The sequence below is a fragment of the Anastrepha obliqua genome, chromosome 1 (assembly GCF_027943255.1).
Source record: "Anastrepha obliqua isolate idAnaObli1 chromosome 1, idAnaObli1_1.0, whole genome shotgun sequence".
In the NCBI taxonomy this organism is placed as follows: domain Eukaryota; kingdom Metazoa; phylum Arthropoda; class Insecta; order Diptera; family Tephritidae; genus Anastrepha; species Anastrepha obliqua.
The window spans coordinates 123008185-123032770 of record NC_072892.1 but is presented as its reverse complement, the minus strand read 5'-3'; the positions used below and the strand labels follow the sequence as shown (position 1 = coordinate 123032770).

At 39.2% G+C, this 24586-nt stretch overlaps 1 protein-coding gene across 1 annotated transcript in view; it reads left to right on the top strand.

Annotated features, from left to right (window-relative positions):
- LOC129235947 (dynein axonemal heavy chain 10) overlaps positions 1–24586 on the top strand; it is a 319120-nt gene that overhangs the window by 211347 nt on the left and 83187 nt on the right. Inside the window, exons 49-58 of the mRNA XM_054870043.1 lie at positions 13024–13212; positions 17193–17298; positions 19613–19791; positions 19869–20046; positions 20145–20275; positions 20344–20486; positions 20551–20755; positions 20827–20986; positions 21053–21897; positions 22039–23499. Coding sequence (XP_054726018.1) covers positions 13024–13212; positions 17193–17298; positions 19613–19791; positions 19869–20046; positions 20145–20275; positions 20344–20486; positions 20551–20755; positions 20827–20986; positions 21053–21897; positions 22039–23499 — 3597 coding nt within the window. The remainder of the gene's footprint in view (positions 1–13023; positions 13213–17192; positions 17299–19612; positions 19792–19868; positions 20047–20144; positions 20276–20343; positions 20487–20550; positions 20756–20826; positions 20987–21052; positions 21898–22038; positions 23500–24586) is intronic.

Sequence of the window (24586 nt, the reverse complement as noted above, 5' to 3'; positions counted from 1 at the left end):
CAAAAGAAACTTGAAACAGTCAGTTCAATGCTACCCAACCATTTTTTTGCTAAAAGTTTACGTAAAATTAAGAAGAAGCCAACCGCTGAAAGAGAATTATCCTTTATCAAGACAATGCGATCTCTCACGTATCAGCTCACGCAAAAGAGGTTTTGAGCACACAATCTCGACTTACAGCCCTGATTTGGCACCTAATACTTTTGTATTGTTCCCGAAAATCAAAAATAAAATGCAAAGTCAACGCTTTTCTACACCTGAGGAAGCTCTTGAAGCCTTTAAACAGTTAATTTTGGAGATACCCACATCTGAGTGGCAAAAGTGCTTTGAAAATTGGTTCAGGCGAATAAAGAAGTGTATTAACTTCCATAGAGAATTTGTGGGAAAATAATAAAGCTTTATTCATTATTATTCTACTGTGTTTTCATTATCGGGCGGAAAGTTTACAGGTAAAAGGCAACGCTCGCAATATCGAAAGTCAAAGTAATGTAGAAACGCTAGTGAATGATACACAAAAAGAAGTGGCACGCATAGCTATTCTTATAAAAGTACATCGCTTGATCACCGACAGACTTACGGTATCATAAACTTTTCAATTACAACTTCAGTTATTCTTTGGGTTTTTATTTTCACTTGTCTTGGAAACAAATAATCATAAAATATTTATTTAAAATTTATATTCGCTCTTTATTTTTAACCAATAGATACTTTTTATAATGCCGCTGTGCTACAATACATAGCCCGTGCGCTTCTTCAAGCGTGCCGTTTTTTTTATTTTGCAACGGTCATTCGTTTTTCCCTTCCGGTCCTGCTTAATCAATGAGTAACTATAAAGTTGCGAAAGGCAGAAGCACTGCTAGCATTCGCGGAATTTATGGTTGAGACTGCCTTTATGCTTAGCCAGCTCCGGCATTTCATTTGAAAGAGATAGCACGAGCAGCAGCAACAACAACGACAGCGCCAGCACCAACTCCACAAGGAGCGCACATTGGAATTGCATTAGTTTATGGTAGTTTTAACAATTGTTGACACTAAAATATTATCGCTTTTCATTGCGTTGTAGCAGATAAAAATGCAATTGTCCTACCGCTACGGCAGGAGACGATTGCCTCAGTGTCTGGTGCACACGCCACAGCTGGAATATGAAAGGCAATTGCTTATGCACTTCGATGCCTCAGGGAGTGAGTGAGTGAGTGAGTGTACCGACAGCAGACAGTGCGACCAGACCAAGGCCCAGCGGAATTGAGAGATTATTTGATGTATAGTTGTATGTATGTAATTGGCGCATATACCCTTTAATAGAAATTCGGTCACGCTCCCTCTCCAATGTGAGTGTGGGGCTTCATGATGTACCTACCATTAAGCCACCACCGAACGGCAGGTGGTTTTTTATGGGTAGCCTTTTTATGGCAGAAAAATACACTGAGGGTTGCCATGGCTCGCTGATTATCGAAAAGCTATCGATAATTGTCAGTAGTTACAACTTTTTAATTCTTATTTTCATGAGTTTCGCCTCTCGCCTTTTATATTTTATGCCTAATAAAGACAACGCAGTACAATAATAATGAAAATGATTTTATTGTTTTTCGAAATATTCTCCTTGCAAGTCAACACACTTTTGCATTAACTTGAACCAATGTTCGAAACACTTTTGCCACTCAGAAATGGATACCTCCAAAACGAGCTGTTTATGTAAAGGCTTCAAAAACTCCTTCAGGCATTGATAAACCTTATCTACACATTTTATTTTTGATTTTCGGGAGCAAACAAAAGATTGTTGAGTGCTTAATTAGGGCTGTTAGGCGGACGACCCGTTAATTGGATCTACTAAGCGCTCAATACCTCTCTTGCGTGAACCGATACGATACGATACGAGACCTCGCATTGTCTTGGTGAAGGATGTTTCGTCTGCGGCACTTGGTTTTTCTTCAGTTTACGAAAACTCCTGACAAACCAATTATGTTGGTAGTGTACCACTCAGAGTTCACAGTTTAAGTTTCTTTAGTGGTACAGTTGCGACATGTCCAGGTTTTGTAGTTTATGCGAAAAAACAGGCGACCATTTGCCTATAGGAGCTTCACCCACAAACACTTTTATTCGCTTAAGCTCGTCTTCGAATACCCGTACTGTCGACTGAGGTTTTGTTTCCAGCACGCAGATTGAGGTTTCGTCATCGATTACAATGTCATAGACGTACTTTAACGTCTGAATTGCTTCATTTTTCAACATTTCTTTACACCAGTCGACACAACTCTGAGTCCTTTTTTGGACAATTGTTTAATTATGCGACACCAACGATATCAAATACTCTTGACGTACAAATTTTCGGGCAATATTGAATGTATGCTGATCTTACTAATCTTCAAAGACGCCTCCATCTCGCGATATGTCACATGACGATCTTGCGTTATCAATTGATTCACGGCATCGATTGTTTCTGGTACAACATCCGTTCTTGGATGGCCTTTACGAAACTCATCTTGCAAGGAACGACGGCCACTTTCGAACTCGTTGAACAGCGCTTCACAGTGGATAAGTGTGGATTTTCCACGCCAAAAGTCGCAGTAAGCTGATCAAGGCACTCCTGTCACGATAATCCACGTCGCAAATCGTAATAAATCATAGCACGAAAGTGTTCACGATTTAATTCTATGTTTTGGTCAAGATAAATTTTTCTACGCATTGAAAAAAAAAAACATAAATTTCGTAAGTTTATGCTCAAAATACCAAACTTTTCGATAAAAACACGCAGTGTTGCAGTGGCGCGAACTCGTACATCCGAGTTCACAATAATAGCAACTCGACATTTGCAAAGTTTTAATTATTTATTTATTTGATTTTTTCATCAAAAGAGCAAAGGCCTTTCAGTATCACTGTTTCTTCCAATTGTTTCTTATTAATCAAACTACTATTGTCTCACGGCAGGTGTAATCTTTAATGAAAGCGAATAAAAAAAATATTAAAAAAATAAAAATACGAATTTTCATAAAAATTTCGAGTGCGCAGTTTTATAGCCCACTGAATTTCGATGTAACAAAGTGCAAATTTCAAGTGGCCCAAAACCTGCGTTGATTAAAAAAAAAAATTACGTGGTCTTGTTGATTTTCTCCGTATAAAAAAAGTTTAAGCGTTCATTATAAGGAAAAAATACGTAGCATTCTCAATAAAAAAAGTTTCAAAATCAATTTATAAAAATAAATAAAAACAAAAATAAATAAAAAATTAGCCAAAACATTGCAATATATCGATCTGCTATTATTGTGAACGCAGTTCTATGTTAGTGGATATACATAGATGAGACAGCTAAAATTCATCGAGGCAACAAAATTTTTTCTCCGTTTTAGTTTTGCTTAAGAAACGTTTAATGAATAGAGAAGGTTTTTAACGAATTTTTAAAGATCTACTTCTTCTAAAATACATTAAAAGAACGTATACGAAAAAAGAAAGTGTGTGGTAGTTCACGGAACCCGCACGATTGAAGTGAAACTTCTTTTATCAACAAATCAATAATTTAACTATTATTTCAATATAATGCATGCAGAAGTCATGGAAAGCATGGAATGGAATTTTATTAAACAGAATTATTTATTTATTTTAATATAAAAAGAAATGAATTTATTGTACTCAATTACATTTGGTTCTCGGCATTGTCATTATCATTATTGGATTCGTTTTCCAAAAATGAAACAAGGGCTTTATGGTAACTGAAATACGTAAAAAATGATCTACATTCTAATCTATCAAGGTATCGATGAAATACTGCATCAATGGTAGTTCCGCATCTTGTTGTTGGTACTACAAATTATCACTTATCGTACAACCGGAGGATTCACTGTCACGGTGTTCAACAGTAGCTCTTAATTTTTTACGCTCCAAATACTCACGTTGCCGTTCAGCACCTGTTTTCGGTTTCCGTTTTTGTTGATTTGATGCCATATTTAACAGAAATCAATCAACAAAACAAAATATGTTTGTAAGATTTGCTCAAAACTACACACACACTCTATGACGCGTCTCGCGTTACTAATAATATTGTGTTTGGGATAACTGTCAACTGTTTCCACCGAAATGCGTTCGCAAAGTGTATGGTCTTTGGTATGGTAAACAGATTTATGATACATTATTTTGCGGCGACAGCACAGCGCGATAGCCCAGCGGCTAGCAATGTGGGCTTCCGATCCGAAATCCTTGGTTCGAATCACAAGAAAATTTTTTTTTTTTTTTTTTATACATTTATTTCATTTTGTTTTATTATGATATGTTTATGAGCAGATTTTTTTCATGGCAGAAATACACTCGGAGGTTTGCCATTGCCTGCCGAGGGGCGACCGCTATTAGAAAATTGTTTTCATTAATTTTGCTTTCACCGAGATTCGAACCAACGACCTCTCTGTGAATTCCGAATGGTGATCACGCACCAACCCACTCGGCTACGGCGGCCGTCAATCAAATGTCATATTTACAAATTACATTCGATAAGAATGCAATAATAAACGACCGCATTACATTCACGACGACACGCCACGCCAGTCTTTTAACAGATGGCGCTGGCATAGCGTGAGTTTTACGTAGTTTAGCGTAGTTTTACTCCTCACAGCATTTCATCCACGCCACGCTTTTAACAGATGGCGCTGGCGTAGCGTCACATATCGATGAAACGCTATGGTTTTACTCCTCACAGCGTTTCATCCTTCGAGACAAAAGAAGTTTCACTTCAAAAAAGTGATTGCCCGCTACCAAAATCAATGGAATTCAAAATCATATTTACAGACAGATTCTGTGCGCCTTACAAAATAATCAACAACGTACAAGTAAATCTGCCAAATTTGTATCACACTGACAGCTTTTTGATAATCAACGTACCTATAACCCGATAAAACCAAAATCTCGATAAATATTCCCGCTTATAAACTAGCACGACGGTAAATTCATCAAGTATGTACACAGAATTGGTCGTTACAAAGGCCGATTTTTCAGTAGTGCATTGCAGTCGAGATATACCAATATGTTAAACAAAAATTTATTATTGAGAAATATATATTCATATTGAAATCGATCTCGATAAGAGATGAGATCTGGTTGAATTCATTGAGAGCGTTCTCGCAGTTATCTTCTTGGAACATTAAAGTATATTTATTCCAAAAGAGCAAAGAGAGAAAAGATTTTCTACTGTGTAGAGTTTTGAGATTAAAAAAGAAAGCATTTTATGATCGGAAAGGCTTATTAAACCATAAACACCGTAAAGCATACTTAACCTTCAGAAGATACACCCCCAGTGTGTGAGTCACACCACAAAATATTTGACGGTTTGTAGTTTATCTACTTCTCACATGTGGAAATATACTGCTAGCTGTATTTCAGCAACGCCGATTTTACTCTTCGAATTCAAGCAGTTGGTGCGCACTGAACATATCCGGATCTAAAGAAGTAATTGGGTGAAATTTACCCCAGTCTGTAGTTCGCGTACTTTTTTTTGCATACACAGTCAACGTCAAACGAAATTATGCACCTTAGATTGGCAAGTCTAGAACATTATTAGCCAATTATTTCGCCATCTAAATCAGGTGAAAAATGTCCAACTCGCTTTCTTCTAGAGTCCGCTTTCTTCTAGATCGCATTGCCATTATTGCTCTAGAAGAAAATCATAGAAATGGAATTAAAATAGATAAAAATTCACCTTTGACAAAACTAAGCTAGAGGGTCCGGCACTCAAAGCGTAACTAACTTCAAACCTCTTAGTTGGCTAAATGACAGTCCAGAGTATTGTTTACAAGCGCGCGGAAGCATTTTGCTGAGATAAACGCGAAAAAAAGTAAATCAGGAATGGATTTCAAGCCTAATAGGGTGGCTGCATTATATTTGGCAGGAAAATCACGGCTAGCGATTGTGCGTGAGCTCGAGCACCATAAAGGAAATCAAGTTTTTTTATCGCACCATTGCTCGTTACAATGATACTGGTAGCATCGCGAAACGTCATGGAGGTGGTCATCAAAAGACTGCAACGTCACGTGAAATAGTTCAAAAAGTGAAGAAGCGACTTGAGCAAAGTCCCCGACGAAGTGCCAATCAAATGGCAAAAAAACTGATAATATCTGATCGTAGCATCCGCCGCATACTGAAAAATGATCTCAAAGTCAAGCCTTACCAGATCCAAAAGACGCATGATCTCACACCAAAGCAACAACAAGTCGAACTTGAGAGAGCGAAGGAGTTGCTTCGCTTGGCCGAGAGCGGTGAATTTCTGAACATTATGTTTTCTGACGAGAAAATTTTCAAATTGAACAATTCGTTAACTCCTACAACGATAGGATTTCATTTATCGACTATTTATACTAGAATTAGAGTCATCAATTGATCACCAGGAGGCAGCAGCCGCCTCAGATAATGACTTGTGCCGCTGTAACCGCAGATGGGCACCCTCCTATTGTTTTCATCGAGTCTGGCGTCAAGGTAAATTCGAAATATTATCGGAAAAGTATTCGGGTGGTTGCTTTGAAGCCGTGGGCAGACAAACATTTCGGTGACAGAACCATGGACGTTTCAACAGGCATTGGTACCGTCTCACAAAGCTCGAGTGAACCAAGAATGGCTAAAACACAACGTTCCGAATTTCAAAACGTCCACACAATGGCTTTCAAATTCAGCAGACGCAAATCCGATCGATTATTTTCTTTGGGCCATTTTAGAGACCAAGTTCCGAACTAAAAGATTCACTAGCCCCGAGGCGCTGAAAAAAAGCCATTGTCCGCGAGTGGGCCAAAATACCTGCAAGTCACATTCAAGCAGCTTACGATTCGTTTCTGGACCGTCTCAAGGCCATGGTCAAGGCAAAAGATGGGTATATGGAGCAACAGCAAATTGATCCTAAATTTTGTATTATTTTCACTAATTTTTTACTTTGACTTGAATAAAAGAAATTTTCCAAACTAAATGTATGGCTTTTTTAATTGGATACACTTCGAGTGCCCAACCCTGTAAATACCATATATGTACGTACTTACCCCCAGCGAAAGCGTACACGAAATATTGACAAGTTTCGACTATTTATTTATTTGTTTTCTAATTTTAATTACCAAAGAAAATAAGGCCATGGGGACTGCCCGATCATGCTTCTACGTCGTCGCCTCGGCCGAATATTTACGCTGCGAAGGTTATGCTATGTATTTGGTGGGCCAAGTTAGTGTTAATTATTATGAACTGCTAAAACCAAGCGAAACCATCACTGGGGATCGGTATTCACTTCAATTGATGCGATTGAGTCGAGCACTGCGCGAGAAACAGCCACAATACGCGGGGAGGCATCACAACGCTCGGCCTCACGTTGCCAAACCCGTTAAAACCTACGTGAAAACTCGGAAATGGAAAGTCCTACTCCTCCCGCCATATTCTCCAGATATTGCGCAGTCCGATTATCACCTATTCCGATCGATGGCACATGGTCTAGCTGACCAGCAGTTCCATTCATATGAAGACATCAAAAAATGGCTTGATCCGTGGATAGCCTCAAAAGATAAACAATTATATAATTATACGAGAAAGTAGTAGCCAGCGATTAACAATACTTTCAATGATTCACTTGTAACCATTTTTTCAGAATAAAGTTGTATTTTCATCAAAAAAAAACAGCGAAAACTTAGTTGTGCACCTAAAATTTTACACAAAAACTGCTACAAAAACCATATAATCTAACTGCCTTACAATTCTTTAACTAATTTTTATGAATTTGCTAAGTTTTCTGAATCCAAGATAGATTTCCGATATAAGTTTTTTTCTCTAGAATGTGAAGCCTATGTATGTGTGATAAAAAATTTCTTTATGTGAATAAAATTCAAGAATGCTATTACTTACATATGTATTACCTGATATCTTGGAATAATTAAATTAGGAAATTAATTTTAAATTTGTTTTGTCTGAATGCTTACAAAAAAAGATGTAAATAAAAACTTTAATTCTGTTTGTGGAAAAAAGTTTACGATCCTTTTGAATTTTTCAATCCATGTTGATTGAGAATTAATGATAAGGCCACTAAGTTGAATTATGTAATATAAATCATATTTGCTTATAAACTACTAAACTGATTTCATTAAAAATAAATTGCGGGTAAAAGTACATAGTTCAATTCACTAAATTCTCAATAAAAATCCTTAGGCTATAAATAATTAATAAAGCCACTACAAGTCGTCTTTAGCTTTCAGAGCATTATTTCAAAATTAATTTCAACCGTAAATACATTTTGCTCTAAGAGCTTTTCATGCGCTGCTTCTCGAGTATATATGGAAGGTTCAGTAGGCATATTGATTTGCTTATGAATTGTTATGTACTACAGGACAGCACTATTCAGCGTACACCATAAGTATATACATGTAAGTATATATACTTGCCTTCTCCCAGACGCTCCTCACCATGCACTTGCGCCATTTAACCTAAATTCTGAACGCGAAGAAGTTGCTTTTAGATATTTCAGCACTTCATTTAAAGTACAGGGTTTTCTGATGGAGCGCTTACTACATAGTGTGCTGGAAATGCAATTTTGTTTTCCTTGCGATTGTGCCACTGCAATGGATTCAATGCACTGTAGACTAAATTATTAGTCAGCATTACTTTTTACTTTATTCAACGTATTTTCATGTTCCGGCTGAGCTCCGTGAAAGAATGTACCGAATTGTGAAAAGTTGTATTACTCTCTCTACATTAAAAACTATTCCGCTGAAAATGGGAGTTTTATTCTATATAAATACCATATAAATGTTATAAGGAAGAAAATGCTCAGCATCGCATGTAAAAAAAAATTGCCAAAAATCAACGCCATTTTTGGGCACCATCAAATTTACATTTTATTTTTTTAAATATTTTAATTTTTATTTTTTGTTATTTGTGTAAAGTTTGGCAATTTGACTTATACGGTTTTTCTAAAGAGTCCTGTCCCAAGTGCCAAGTGGGCAAACGAGCATTGTGTTCATTTTAGTTTTTCATCGAGTGCAACCTTTATTTACTTTAATATATATTGTAAATATTTCAGCAATAATTCATTCGAATCCTACGATTTTTTCACAGCAGTTAGAAAAATTATTAAGCAGCAAAACAAAGGAGTGCAATTATTTCCAATTTGTTGGTTTGATTTTATTTAAAAATTCAATGCTTCAATGCATCCAAAAATAAGAATGTAACTGTGAAAACTTTTTATTCTTTCTTCTTTCTTTAATTTTCTTTCTTCTTCATCTTCTTCTGAATTGGCGCGATCCCCGCCTACGCGATTTTGGCCGAGTGTAACAAAGCGCGCCAGTCGTTTCTTTCTCATGCGAACCGGCGCCAGTTGGACACACCAAGTGAAGCCAGGTCCTTCTCCATCTTATCTTTCCACCCCAGAGGAGGCCTTCCTCTTCCTCTGCTACCACCAGCTGATACCGCATCGAATAATTTCAGAGCCGGAGCGTTTGTATCCACTGGGACGACATGACCCAGCCTACGTAGCCGTGAATCTCTCTTCGCTGCGCTATGTCTATGTCGTCGTAAAACTCATACAGCTGTTCGTTCCATCGTCTGCGATATTCGCCTTTGCCAACGTGCAAAGTTCCAAAACTCTTGTGCAAAATCGTTCTCTCAAGCACTTCATGTGTCGCTTCATCGGATGTTGTCATCGTCCAGGCTTCTGCGCCATACGTTAGAACGGACATGATGAGAGCCTTGTAGAGTGTTAGCTTTGTTCGTCGAGAAAGGACTTTACTGCTCAGTTGCCTACTTAGTCCAAAGCAGCACTTGTTGGCCAGAGAGATTCTACGTTGCATTTCCAGGCTAGCATTGACATGTCTCTCTTACGAGACATTTAACGAAGCCTCATCTTTTATTTCATCCTACTTCCCCACATTACCGTAGTTAGTTTAAAAAAAGAATTTTTTTTTTTTAAACAGTACCACGAAACACGAGTTGATAGAAAATATTTTTCCAAAACAGGATTGCCCCTCGCCAGGCAATGGCAAACCTCTAACTGTATTTCCACCATAAAAAACCTCTTTATAAAAAACTATCTGCCGTCTCGCGGAAACGTAAAACTGTAGGCCCCTTTATTTGTCGAAAACATAAAACATCAGGAAACAAAGCTCAGATATGAGAATGAGCTCGGTCAAACAGCCAAAAAGGGTATAAGCGCCAATTATCGCGCCACAATCCACCTTGAAGAATAAGTTTTCTAAATGCTGTCCCAAAATCATAAGATTCGAGTGAATTTTTGCTGAAATTCTGCAAAAACTATAAAAGCCTGAATAGACCATTGCTTAAATTCAGCAGAATCTATGCAGCAGTAATTGAGAATTGGACCTCTTTGATCTGTATCATATTGTTTGTATGTATATAAGCGATCGTCCAAAAGATGCACCTAACTTATAGGCTAAAACACCCCTTTTCTTTTTTTTTTGCTCCAAATTAGCTTTATTCATCTCAATTTCCATCAATGTCTTTTTTAGGTCTGCGAACAGCCAGTAGTCGCTAGGAGCCATATCTGGACATTATGACCAGCAAACCATTGTTTTATTATTGTTTCTGATGGAGCGGAGTCTCCATAACACTCTTCAAGACATTGCTTCGGTTGGACGGTATTTTGGTATTTTGTTCAACAAGAAGGAGTGTAAAATTAAATCACGAATTTTTTTTGATCCATTGTTTTGAAAATAACAAAAGAAGCGTCACTCTTAGCGCAATAACTCACGAATTAATGAATAGAATATCATGAAATTTTAACAGCTGTGTTTTTATGGTTAGTACTATTTGAAAAAGAGGTAAATGCAATAAAAGTAGTGCCATCTATGTGTTAGACCCGGGACTTTTCAGCCCCTTATAATGCCTTGCATGAGTCTTTCAAGCAAAACAATTATTTCGTAAGTTTCTGAGACGTAGTTTTTTTAATTGAAGTGATTACCCCACTCTTAATGGGAAAACCTATGCAAGACGTTTTTTTAAGGGCAGAATTCCCAAAAAAAAATTTATTTTTAATTATAATGTTTTGGCTGCAGTAACGAATAGGATCCTGGGCATTATGTACAAACACAAACGGCAACAATGGCTCCGAACGAGTGTTTTAGGATGAGAGTATGTAACACTAAACTACGCAACTAAAAACTATGCAACTGAAGACTCTTCCAAAGAGGAGTAGCCCATAATTTCAAAATTGTTTGATCCCAATTCCCAATGTTATTATTTTTTTATTTACTTATCAGATACCCGCCGTAGCCGAATGGATTGATGCGTGAGTACCTTTCGGAAGTCTACAGGCCGGACATTAATTGACAAGAAAAAGTTTTTCTAATAGCGGTCGCCCCTCGGCAACCAATGGCAAACCTCCGAGTGTATTTCTGCCATGAAAAAGCTCCTCATAAAAAAAAGATCTGTTGTTCGGAGGTGACATAAAACTTCATCCGTTTGTGGAACAACATCAAGAAGCATAACACAAACCCAATAAGGTTGTAAGCGCCATTTCACTTACGTTTTCTATTTACATGGCATGAGAAAAGTAGATGACATTTTTGCATCTCATATTCGTTTCAATAGCAGAACCCTATATATATATTACACAGCCATATGAGCCTTCTCACGCGGGGCGTCTGCCAAACGATCAACCGAATCGGCTGGTGGGGGAAAATGATCGTTGGACCTTTCCCTTCCACTAGAAACCGGTCCTAGTTCGCTGGCAACAGCGGTGCAGTCAACATCGCTCCGCGCGTGAAAGCTGTTTTAAAAGTGTGTTAGGATTTTGCTATGGCGAAAATGCAGCGATCGTTGGAGCAACGTTACTCGATCAAATTTTGCGTAAAGCTAATCGCGGCATTTTACAAAGAAAAAAAAAACCGCGTCGCCCTGGTTCGGCCCGACCTCGTCAACAATTGGACCCTTCATCACGACAATGCGTCGGCGTACACCGCCTTCCTCTGCACCTCTGCATTGGCCAAGATGGGGGTTCCGGTGCTTCCCACCCTCCATACAGCCCAGACTTGTCCCCTCCGGACTTCTTCTTGTTCCCGCGCCTGAAAAGAAAGCTGAAGGGGAGGCGTTTCGACTCCATTGTGGCGATTCAAAAAACTGTGACAGCCGAATTGAACACGATTTCGGCGGATGGGTTAAAAAAATGTTTAGTGCAGTGGAAGGACACCGCTGGTCCACTCAAGGGTCCTATTTTGAAGAATATTAGTTGTATAAGCCAAGAGGTTTAATAGAACTGCTTAAAAAAAATAAGGCTCATTATTTTTCAATCAAACCCTGTACATATTGTACATATACATATATATGCAAGTAAAGGTTCCACACTCTTCCCATCAACACCTCGTACGCTTCATTTGTAGCTCTGGGTAGCTTGAATTTGCAAAATGCCTAGTGAAATGAATTATTTGAATAACAGAATCGTTAGTCATGGAATTTTCCACTTGCCGTCTTACAGCCTCCGTTCACCTTGGCCGTTTGTCTTGTCCCCACTCAACGGCAGCACTCAAGCAGCATCACACGAAGAAGTAGTAGATAGTAATGATGATAGCATTAAATGCGGCATAAATGAGGGCCTGAATACTTATGCACTACATCTTTGCCACAACTCAATTTTGCTTCCTTCTGCTGAGAGCTACACACATACATAAGTACCTACAAACATAAACGGAAGACATACTAACTGCACGATACCGTCCAATGCCTACTCTATGCATGCCGCTGCAGGAGCTCTGCGCGCACACATTTCAATGCATATTGGAAATTACGATAATTTTGATTTGTATGCCATTTAACGTTTGAAGACAAATTTAATTTACCGCAAACGTAAATGCGATGCAGCGAAGCGTTGAATGAGCCCGCTGTTAGTTGGCACCAAATAAATCTACGGAATTTTTGCAATAGTATTTTATGGCCTTATTCCGTAACTCTATTTTCGGGTATTTCTTCTGCATGCCCATTTTGGCATTCACATAAAACATACACACATACATACATGTCTATCCAAATATATTTGTATTGTAAATATCTTTAATTGGAAATTTCCATTTTTATTTACAGATTGTCATTGTGGAACTGCCACCAACACCATCGAAATTCCATTATATCTTTAACTTGAAGGATTTGTCGCGTATCTTCGCCGGCATGCTGCTGATCCATTCGAACTACTTTCGCGACCTGCGTGCCTTGATACGCGTTTGGCGTAATGAGTTTACCAGAATTATTTGCGATCGATTAATTTCGGATAATGTTAGTCCACTGAGTTTTTGTTGCACAGTGACATACACGCACACAAACATATGTAAATTCCTTAGCATTCACATACACAAACACACGCGTGTGGGGTACACCTTTCATGGTAAACAGTAAATCGTATTGTGCTAGAATATTTATTTCGGCGAAAATTACAGTGTCACCTTAAAGTATTCGACTAAAGACGGGTTTTTGAGACTGCTGAATGTATCGGAGAAAAATTAGTCAGCATCTTCGAGATGGGACTTTAAAAATCTACTTGTGCGAGCTGTTACCGAACTTTTGTGAAATGAATCAAAGTAACGGGCAGGTTAATGGATTGAAATGCAACGATTCTTAATTTTAATAATGTGCGAGGCTACTGAGTAGATTTTCATGAATATTGCACAATTTTTGATTTGCTCAAGAACTCTAATTAGAGATGTACGAGTATGTACTCCGTTTTTTGAGAAGTAAAAACTAAAACGTGCGGTAAGCCCTAAAACTAAAGCAAATATCCCAAATATATGTGAAGAATGAGATGTTTTCCTAGTTTTCAATGAAAATTGCTTTATTAAAAATAATATATTTTTCCGCTTTATGGGGCATAGCTTCATACAAATGGTGGTCTCCTTAAGTGAGGGCGGGGTGTATTTCTGCCATGAATATCCTGGAATCCGTACTATCAAAAAAATGTTCACGAAGTTTTCTATATACAAACTTTATTGACCGAACGTCCCGACAAGAATTACCGTGAGGCATGCCGAAGAATCAGTTAGGCCCGAATTAGGCAGGCCTCACTATTACCTTACCAGGCCCACGTTAGGCAAGGCAAAGATTGGCATGCCAGAACAATACCAAATTTGGTTGTGGTCACGAAAATCTGTGGCAGTGTCTCACTTAGGCATAAATTGGAATCCCTAACTGATTTGTAGAAGGGCATCCGGAGTATTACCGAAGTTCGGTTTTTCGAACCTGCGCCTAATGAGGCAGATGTGTGGCGATACCTTTCGGGACTTGGGCCTAGTTTGGCTGCCTTATGAGGCACAAATTTGGAATGCGGTCTGCCTTATTTGCGCCTAATTACCGCCTTACCAAAATTTCTAGTCGGGGTCGTCTCAAACTATATGGGAACACATAAACTTTTCGGCTGGCAAAGTCTATCGGACAAGAGGACGTACTTTCCTGTGCTGTTCATCTTCATAATAATTAATGGCAAAATTGATTGTAAGGCAATTTATGAATTGCTTTATTTCCATCACTCTAAACGCAAATTTAGGTACAGAGGTCCGGTTCTTCTCAGTTGCCGTGCATAATATTAATTTTAGCACTACAGATACTAATATCCAATAGCCCATACTTTTACACGTAAAATATCCCCTGCGTCCTTCTACATATTTTGGGAATAGTTGATGCTAGACCTATTGACTGGTACCTTAAATGTATTACATCAGCTTTAATTTAACCTAAATGCTCCCTGCCTCAGATTGGGAATCGGTCGAAAACCAAATTTTTTAGTAAATTTTCCGCCATGTGAACAAATTTCGGAATATCTGCAACAACAGCATTCTTAATTTCATGCGGATCCATTTCATCTCGTTGAAAGATGTGCAATCTTTTCTTTACCAAGGCCATCCAGCTGCACAAGCTATGCTCTGTGGTGTTATCATCCCTCAGACAGCATCCACACACCGTCTTATTCCAAATTTGAAGTTTTGAGAGATGAAATTTAGGTATGATAATAGTGACCGTCAGAAAATCAACTTACAAGTTTTTGCATTTTTTTCAACAATTTTTTTCGAACATTTTCCTGATGTCTACCTTACGCATGTTATGCAGTTCCCTATTGTAGGTAAAAGCTCTTAAAAGCCTTTCGGCTTCACGAACGTCTTGTGTGGCTTCCCAATGCGTAACTCTTTGAGCATTTTCCTAACTTTTTACGATGCATTTAGCTTCTGCCCAGTTGATATCCCAGATAAATTCTGGACATTCTAAAACATTCTAAATATCTGCTACCGACCCCGCCCTAGTGAGTGCATCAGCGATTTCATCACCTTTTATTCCAGAGTGAGCCAGAACCCGGCAAAGAACAATTTTATGTGTTCCACTAAGTTAGTTTAGGTTGTGAAGTTAGTGCTTTTAATACAGCTGTACTGTTCGGGTATATAGCTATGTGCGCACCCTTGTTACCCCTCACATGATTTATTCTCGCACAGATTGAAAATGGTTCAATTTCAGCCTGCAAGATGCTAAGCCATCTTTTCTTAGATGTAGAAGCAATAGCAAAGGTTATTAAACCAACGGTTATGCCACCTCCAGATGACAGATGATATATTGATATTGAGATACTTTTCATTGCCAGAGGTGCACTCCGACAATTGAAATTGACCTTTGATGGACGAAAGGTTAGATGAGGATGGGCTAGTAGCCTTTCAATAACGCACAGACGGGTTCGGCCCATAACGCTACCAGATGGAGTTCATCAGTTATACGTTTTGAAATAGTTCACCCGCATGGCGCCTGTTTCTATTGGAGATTTAACGACCCACTCCTGAGATGTCTTCTAATATGTCATGCTTTGGTGCCTCCAAAGCGTGTTTTGAATAACGCAGGACATTCGCAAAGGAGATGGTCTAAAGTTTCCCCTGAGCCCTACTCCCTATATATCCTACATTCCCGCGTTAGTGAAATATAAATCGAGTACGACTGTGGTCGTCTTGTTTACACAGGATCTTAGCATTTCTGTGAGTCGACAGATTCTCCCATTTTGTGCTGAATTTTCTGATTATGTTTTCATTTAGCTCGTTGTATAATATTCGTATTGAATTTGCCGATAGAGAGACCCCGTTACTCGCTATACCGGCTACTAGCTCCGTTCCCTTCAATGCCTTTATGGCCAGTAATCCAATAGAATGCCGAAACAGACGAAAGATATTAGAAAGAAATATTTTCTCGGTTGATATTTCATGTTGAAAAGAGACATCTAAATCCGCAAACATTTAGTCACCATACACAAGCCCTATCGGCTGATTAGAAATGGGAGCTAGAAGTCTGAAACCAAAAGGACTTGAGAGTGTTATACAGATCTATCTAATCAAGCCTTTTCAATTAATTATTTATGCATGATTGATAACTCACCAACTTTCGTCGGTTAACTTTCACTTTCACGTGTTTCCGCAGGTTTACACAAATACATACATACGACGAAAACATTATTGGAGCTTTGGCAGCTTACATTTGATTGATGTGTCGTTTCTGCTAAATTGACTGCAATTTAAAAATTTGAATTCGATTTGAATACGAATGCTTAAGCAAATAAAGACACAAATGAAAGCGCACAAAACGACGTAACACGCGCTCTAAGTCACACACCCACCGCCCCGCCGGCCTGACTGCTGCATAGCTTATCCAAAATCAAAACCTGTAAATGTACTTATGCCAATATGTAAGTACAAATTGCAAATAGAAACGAGACAAGAATAAAGTAAATACCCGCAGCGCCAACCAATGTCTCATTTGGGCGGGGGAGAAGGGATAAATTTCGCTTGAATGGCAGCATAGATTGATTTGCATCAGTTGTCTTCGTTCATCAGCACTGCTGCTACCAGTGGCGGTGATGGTAACTCCAAGTAGTGTAGGTTAGCATAGGAGGGCATTTTGTGGGAAAATAGAAATGAAAAAAATTTTACGACGAGCCGTGAATACTCGCAGCAGTGCGTTAAGAAGTTAGCGATAGAGAGAGAGAGAGAGAGAGATGGAGAGGGAGCGTGCACGGCTCTAACGCACCTACGCAATCAATTACAAGCACTCTTGTCGAGGCACATTCACACGTAGGCACGCATACCACTAACCATTACATACACTCACACAGCTATACAGTCGTATAGCGATTTACTACGAATGAAAATGTGCACATACTTTCTTGTCATGTAAACATCATTCGGCACTTCGTCGAGGCATTTTGTACTAATACCAACATCATTTACCGTTACGTGCAGGATGTCAACTTAATAAGAAAGCACATTGAAGAGGAGGTGGGTGAGACGTTCCCATCGGGCTTTGAAGAGGAGTACGGTTTCATAGACCCAGATGCAGTGGCTCAAGGTAAGCTCTGAATTGTGAGAACTTAGGAATTGCTTAAGAAGTGATAATGAAGTAAGCGGCAAAGCAGTAGTTAGGTTTGTAGTGAATAATCTTACACTTTTGTGTCAATTTGACTTTAGTTCCGCTAAGTTCACGAAAATATACAGACTTGTAAGTATTTTTTAATATACATATATATGTGACGAGAGAGAGAGAAAGAGAGAGAGAGTTTTGAGAGAGCTGGTGCGCATTCTATTGGGATTCACTAGGAAAGTATCATACTTTAGGTGTGCCAAAACTCTGAAAAACTGTGAGCGACCGGGGGTCTAGAAATTGTTGTCAAAAAAATTGTCACTTCGGTTAATCGGATTGTTGAAATATCTAAAACATATTAGTTTATGTATATGTATTACAAATTCATTTAATATACAACTGTACGATTCTTCTAGAGCAGCAAAATTACAACCAAATCACTAAAAATATAAATCGTGTGGTTAAAATATTACTACATTTCAAACTAAATTTGGATATATCCCGAAAATGGTCAACCACCTGCTAAAAATTCAGACCGGTCCGTTTTTTTTCTTTTCATAATTATCAATATGTACATCATCGTCATCATTATTAGCATTACAGTCTTGTGTAGACCATTGCTTCTGCAATCTATTCCCTACTACGTATTTCTAGGAATTTCCACAGGTCAGCTCTAACCTCATCAATCCCGCGTTTACCTGGCCTCCCTCGTCCTCTGCGTTCAATCGGTATGAAACGCTATACTGGTAAATCTGTTTTTTGACGTTCTGTACGTACGACCTAACCTTCTTCCCTCTAATTCTTAGTCGCAAGGGTCCATATATTTTTCGCAGAGCCTTTCCTTCAAATCTCTCTAGTGGGCGGTGTCTGCTACCTTAAGTATCCATACCTCACTGCTTTATATATTTTCATATTTTTAACTCTTGATAGTAGTCGATTTTTGAATAGCTTTAAGTGAAAGAAGAAAACTTTATTTGACTCGTTTACTTGCTCGTTTATTGTTGCATAGGCCAATTTGCCAATTCATAGTTGGATTTAAGACCAAAATACAAAAGTGTATATACAAATTTCGACACACGTAATTTATCAATTAAAAAAATTTCAAACCAATGAGAATAAAATTTCTTATTTCAAAAAATTTTCATTTGTCTATTAAATTGTAGATCTTATTCAAGTAAATATTAGTTTAATCACACAAGTTGCTGTTCATTTGATTGTCAAAATTTTATGCAAAACTTGTAAAAAGTGTACGAAGAGTTACCGATTACATCGTTCCTGTATTCACTCGAACCAGAACGAAGGTGTGAAACAGCAGCTTGTCTGTAACATCTGAGTCGCCTGTGAAAAGTAGAAAATTTTTCGACTTTCAGACGTTCTGGGCGTTTTAGAATTCGCTTATGGAGGTGTTTTCATATAGTTGCACTAATTTATCGTTTAAGGCATATGCGGCGTATGCGGAAACTTGCATTTGATTTACATTCCTAAACTAAAATTCTTAAACCACTTATGTAGATCTTTTTAAGAAGGCAACTAGTCCTTCCAGTGAGACATTTTCCAAATTTCCCACTTCTTCAAAGAAATAATGGCGAAGATATTTGGCACGGTCTTTTAGAAGTGCACGACATTTACAGAAGAGGTGTTGTACCTACTCAATTCCTTCTTCATCTCCAAAACTCCTGCAGAAGTCGTTGTGAGGACTATTCAACTGGCTACTGTGTGAGCCTATTCTACTGGCTACTGAGGACGCTGATAGTAGATCTGTTGAGTCCAAGCAGACACTTTGTTCCAGAGCGTTTTGGAGACACTGCAGTTAATAGTCCAACTTCTATTAGTTTCCGCGATTACGCTTAAGTAAATCCTAGTGTACAAGTCGTTTAGAGGAATACATATTACCTCTATCACTCGCTGTCCACTCAAGTCCAGCTTAAAGCTTTTCCTTACCCACTCATCCGCTTTTTCATTTCCCTTCACTCCAAAGTGGCCGCGGACCCAACAAAGTGTGGTGAGAGCGACTTCTGGTTTCTTCAGCACATCTTGAATTGATGAACGCTAAGGCCTTGTTCGCTGCTTGACTAGCAACAAAAATGGTAAGGTTTGCCCGAGGTAAGTGCATTAGTCTAGAGCCCTTTTAATTATTATTTTACTGCGTACTCATTTTATAAAAGGCAAAATATAATGACCAACCTTGTACTAACGACGATATCTTTTTTTTTTTTTTGTTTGTTAATGGTCTAAAAAAGTCTGAAAAAGAATGCTATTTTAGTAAAATTTCTTTATCCAACGCGGTAAACACTTTTTCCAGAGCAACAAGACTTATTGGCTATGAACCCCGACGAAGAGCCCGTAATTATAACGTTCCACGATTACGTTTTCCGTGAACCGATACTCTATGGTGACTTTCGCAATGCAATGAATGAATCCGAGCCGCGCTTTTATGAGGACTTAGTAGACTACAATGCCGTGCATGCGCTATTCGAAGAGGTACACCCTTGAATTGCAAATTTCACTCACCCGCCATTTAACTCCATCATCCGTATTTCATACATTCTCACCTTTAGATACTAGAAGAATATCAAGAGCGTAGAGGCAAAATGAACTTAGTACTGTTTGAAGATTGCTTGGAGCATTTGACGCGCATACAGCGCACCTTACGCATGCATCGTGGACATGTAATGATAATCGGCGTGGGCGGTAGCGGCAAGAAGAGCATTACGCGCTTAGCGGCATTCGCTGCGGGTAAATTTATTCACACTTACAGCGCTTATATGAGAGGAGCGTAGCATTTAATATTTCTCTATTATTTCCCCCCCCCCCCCCCCCCCCCTTTCTTTTAGAATGTGAGGTTTTCGAAATCATTGTGGCACGCGGTTACAATGAAACCTCCTTCCGCGACGATCTTAAGCGTCTGTATACAATGGTGGGCGTGGAACGCAAGAAAGCCGTCTTCCTCTTCACGGCCGCGCAGGTATATTTGGCACTCCGCGAAAAAAGAATAATCATCAACAAAAAATATTATAATCAAATTCTTTGCAGATTGTTGAAGAGGGCTTCCTGGAGCTGATTAATAATATTCTAACAGTGGGTCAAGTGCCAGCGCTCTTTGCCGACGACGAGAAGGATGCTGTGGTATCCTCGTGTCGCGTCGCTGCCGAAGAAGCCGGTTACTCCGCTTCCAAGTAAGGATTCCTCTCTTATCCTTATTTATTTCCCCATTAATATGGTTTCCATTTAAATACTCAGGGACTCCGTTTGGTTATATTTCTTACGCACTTGCGCTGAGAATTTGCATGTCTCCCTATGCATGTCACCGGCCGGCGATGCGTTGCGCAATAGATGTAGAAGTTTCCCTGGTCTGATTGGCAGCACCTACATAGATTGGGTGTTCCCTTGGCCACAGCAAGCTTTATCGGCCGTGGCACAACTTTTCCTTTCGCAACATAAAATGGTATGAAGCTTTTAGCTTTTACGTACTGCACTGAACTTTTTCATTAAATAAAACTCATTATCTGACGGCAGATTCCTGCAGAACATCGCGATGCTATTATAGAGCATGTGGTTCATGTGCATACGACCATTCAAATATACTCACGCGATTACTTACTGAAGCTGCGTCGCAACAATTATGTCACACCGAAGCATTATCTGGACTTTATCAATACCTACGTACATCTTCTAGGTACTTACATATATTTCTTCTGCAGACCATGGAAAAAATATGCTAATACTGATTTGTTATTTTCAGAGGAGCGAAGCAACTTCATTAGCATGCAACGCAACCGTCTCAAGGAGGGCATACAAAAGATCGATGATGCCGCTAAGCAAATTGAAGAGTTACGTCTAATCGTGAGCGAGCAGAAAGCCAATGTGGCCAAGGCTTCGGAAGAATGCGAAGCTATGTTAGTGAATATAGAAGAATCAACGCAAAAGGCTAATATAAAAAAGGCAGAGGCTTCTGAGAAATCCATCGAAGTGGAGATTAAGGGTAAGCAAATCGCCATCGAGAAAGAAGATGCCGAAGAGGCGCTTGCTGAAGCTATGCCAGCGCTGGAAGAGGCCCGACGTGCGCTGGCCGACCTCGACAAAGCCCAAATTACCGAGATCCGTTCCTTTGCTACGCCACCACCGCAAGTGCAAGTCGTTTGTGAATGTGTCGCCATATTGAAGGGCTTGAAGGAAATCAATTGGAAGTCAGCCAAGGGCATGATGTCCGATGTTAGCTTTCTGAAGAGTTTAATGGAAATGGATTGCGAGGCGCTAACGGCCAAGCAGATAAATGGATGTCGTGCACATATGAAGAATTCGAATTTAGATGACATGGAAAAGATTTCTATAGCCGGTGCGGGGCTTTTGAAATTTGTGCGAGCTGTGATAGCCTTCTACGAGGTGTACCGTGAGGTAAAGCCGAAAAAGGAACGTGTTGACTTTCTAGTGCAAGAGCAAGAAATACAAATCAAGCTGCTGAATCATCTAAATAATGAAATTGCCAAACTAGAAGAACAACTCGACCAGTTGAATCACCGTTATGCGGAATCGATGAAGCAAATGAAGGCGCTAACGGAGATGATGCGACAGGCCGAACGTAGATTGGTGAGCATGAAATGAAAGTTACTGCTTCTTGTCTGTACACATTTTTTCTGCCATTCATTTTTAAGCGTGCTTCTCTGCAAGTTTAAGACTCAATCCACAAAATGTATCTTCCCTATTTCCTTTTTTCCTCTACATTTATAGATCGCTTCCAATAAGCTCATCAGCGGTCTAAGCTCCGAGCGCAGTCGCTGGGCGGAAGACATGGAGAACTTCCGCAAACAGAAAATCAATATGATTGGACAATGTTTGTTGTGTGCTTCTTTTCTAGCCTACACAGGTGCCTTTTCGTGGGAATTCCGTATTGCCATGGTATTTGATGACTGGCTTCAGGATGTGCAAAACCGTTTAATTCCCGTACCTACGCCATTCCGCATCGACGAAAGCCTCACAACGGATGTTGAAGTGTCCACTTGGACTTCGGAAGGTCTACCACCGGACGAGCTCTCTGTACAAAATGGTATATTGACTGTACGCGCTTCCCGCTTCCCGCTCTGCATTGATCCCCAGCTGCAAGCTCTACACTGGATTAAAAAGCGTGAAGCACGACAAAATCTAAAAACGCTCTCTTTCTCCGATTCCGATTTCTTGAAACAACTTGAAATGGCACTGATGTATGGCTATCCAGTGCTTTTCGAAGACGTCGATGACTACATAGATCCAGTCATAGACAGTGTGCTGAGTAAAGATGTGCAAGTGGTTAGTGGACGTAAATTCATTGTGTTGGGTGACAAGGAGGTAGATTTCGATCCGAACTTCCGCTTATATTTGACTACGAAATTTTCCAATCCTAAATTTGATCCCGCCGTCTTCGCCAAAGCGATGGTCATTAACTACACCGTCACACAGGCGGGTCTAGAAGACCAATTGTTGAGCGTAGTTGTGCGCTCGGAACGACCTGACTTGGAGCAGCAGCGCGAATCTCTCATAGCGCAGACAAGTGAAAACAAGCAGTTGCTGCAACAGCTGGAGGATTCCTTGCTGCGCGAATTGGCCACCTCGACGGGTAATATGCTTGACAATGTCGAATTGATTGAGACACTGGAGAATACCAAAACCAAAGCGGCTGCTGTCTCCGAACAATTGCAGTTATCGGCGGAGACGAGCAAGGACATTGAGAAACTTCGCAATGGATATCGACCGGTTGCTGTACGTGGCGCAGTGCTCTTCTTTGCGCTCTCTGACATGTCTTCGGTCAATAGCATGTATCAGTATGCACTGGCTGCCTACTTGGACGTGTTCGGCTATTCGCTGCGTAAATCCGTGCCCGACACAGTGCTCGTCAAGCGTCTGGGCAATATAATAAAGACTTTGACCGAGAATGTTTATTGTTATGGCTGCACAGGCTTTTTCGAGCGGCACAAATTACTCTTCTCTTTCCAAATAGCCACAAAGCTTGCAAAAAGCAGTGGCACTCTGACGCAGGCTGAACTAGATTTTTTCATTAAGGGCGCGATTACGTTAACGAAAAGTGAACGCGCTTGCCCGGTCAAATGGTTAACCGATAAGGGCTGGGAGGATATGCTAAAATTGGCCAGCGACTTTCCGGAGAATTTCGGCACATTACCAGATAGCTTGGGGCACCTGCCACAGGAATGGAAGGAGGTAAAGTTAAACAATTTAAACTCAATTCGAATTGATTTGCAATGAAGAACATCGGTTTAAAAAAATATGCGTAAAAGGGACGAGTGTGGAATAGAGACGTTTGTAGGAGGTTTTTGTTTTTGCTGCTGCTATACATTTTGCTGTAAAGAAAATAATAAAAACAAACTGCACATTTAATACACTGTGCAATAGTACTACTCACGCATAAAAAAATCGATTTGTGCGCGATACTATGACTGCCTCCTTTTAAATGACCGCAAAATTTCAGCTAGAAGCCAGTATTAAAAAATTTATTTTAATTCCATAAATTTATATACTATACTATAGAAATGTGGGTATCGAATAAAACAAGAATGTAAGGAGAATTCAAAAATAAAAATATTTTTATCATAGTAGTCCTTGCCACAGAACTAGTGAACTGTTTTTGAAATCTTCGCACTGCATTATCCTCGAAGATTTTTATGAAATTTATTATGGGCTGTTTTCACTGTCATAAGCTAACTAAAAGATTAATGTTAATTAATCACTTTTCATTTCACAGCATCAATTTGACTAATGGTTAAGTAAACCATTAGTTCATCAATATGTAGTTAAACAGCTGACATTGAAGAACGAAGATCAGAAAGAGAAAGTTTCTCTTAACACTCTTCTTTTATTTGGTTGATATCTATGTGTGTGCGTCATACAATTTTATAGAATTAAGGTAATTTTGTTTTTCGTTTTTGAGTTAACAGGACGTACTACTAGGAAGCCAGCCGAGGTAGCCACATGAGTTAAATCGTAAACGAATATTTGCCCCTTCGGATAATCCATAGTATACCGAAAAAAAACGTTTTTGTCAAATTGGAGTTTCTATTAATAAGCCACTTTGAGCAAAAGGTTCCCGAATCAACCGCCAAATGACACAGCAAGTCAACTGATAGGCTCTGATGTACAATTTACGCCGTCTTGAGTAAATCTATAGTAAATCTTGAATAAATTTCAGTTTCAAAAATGGATTTGTATCTGCAATAACGAGTTTGTATTAAATTTTGCGTAAAAAATGGATTAAATGGTGCGAAGCCCTCAGAAATGTTGAGAAAGTGTT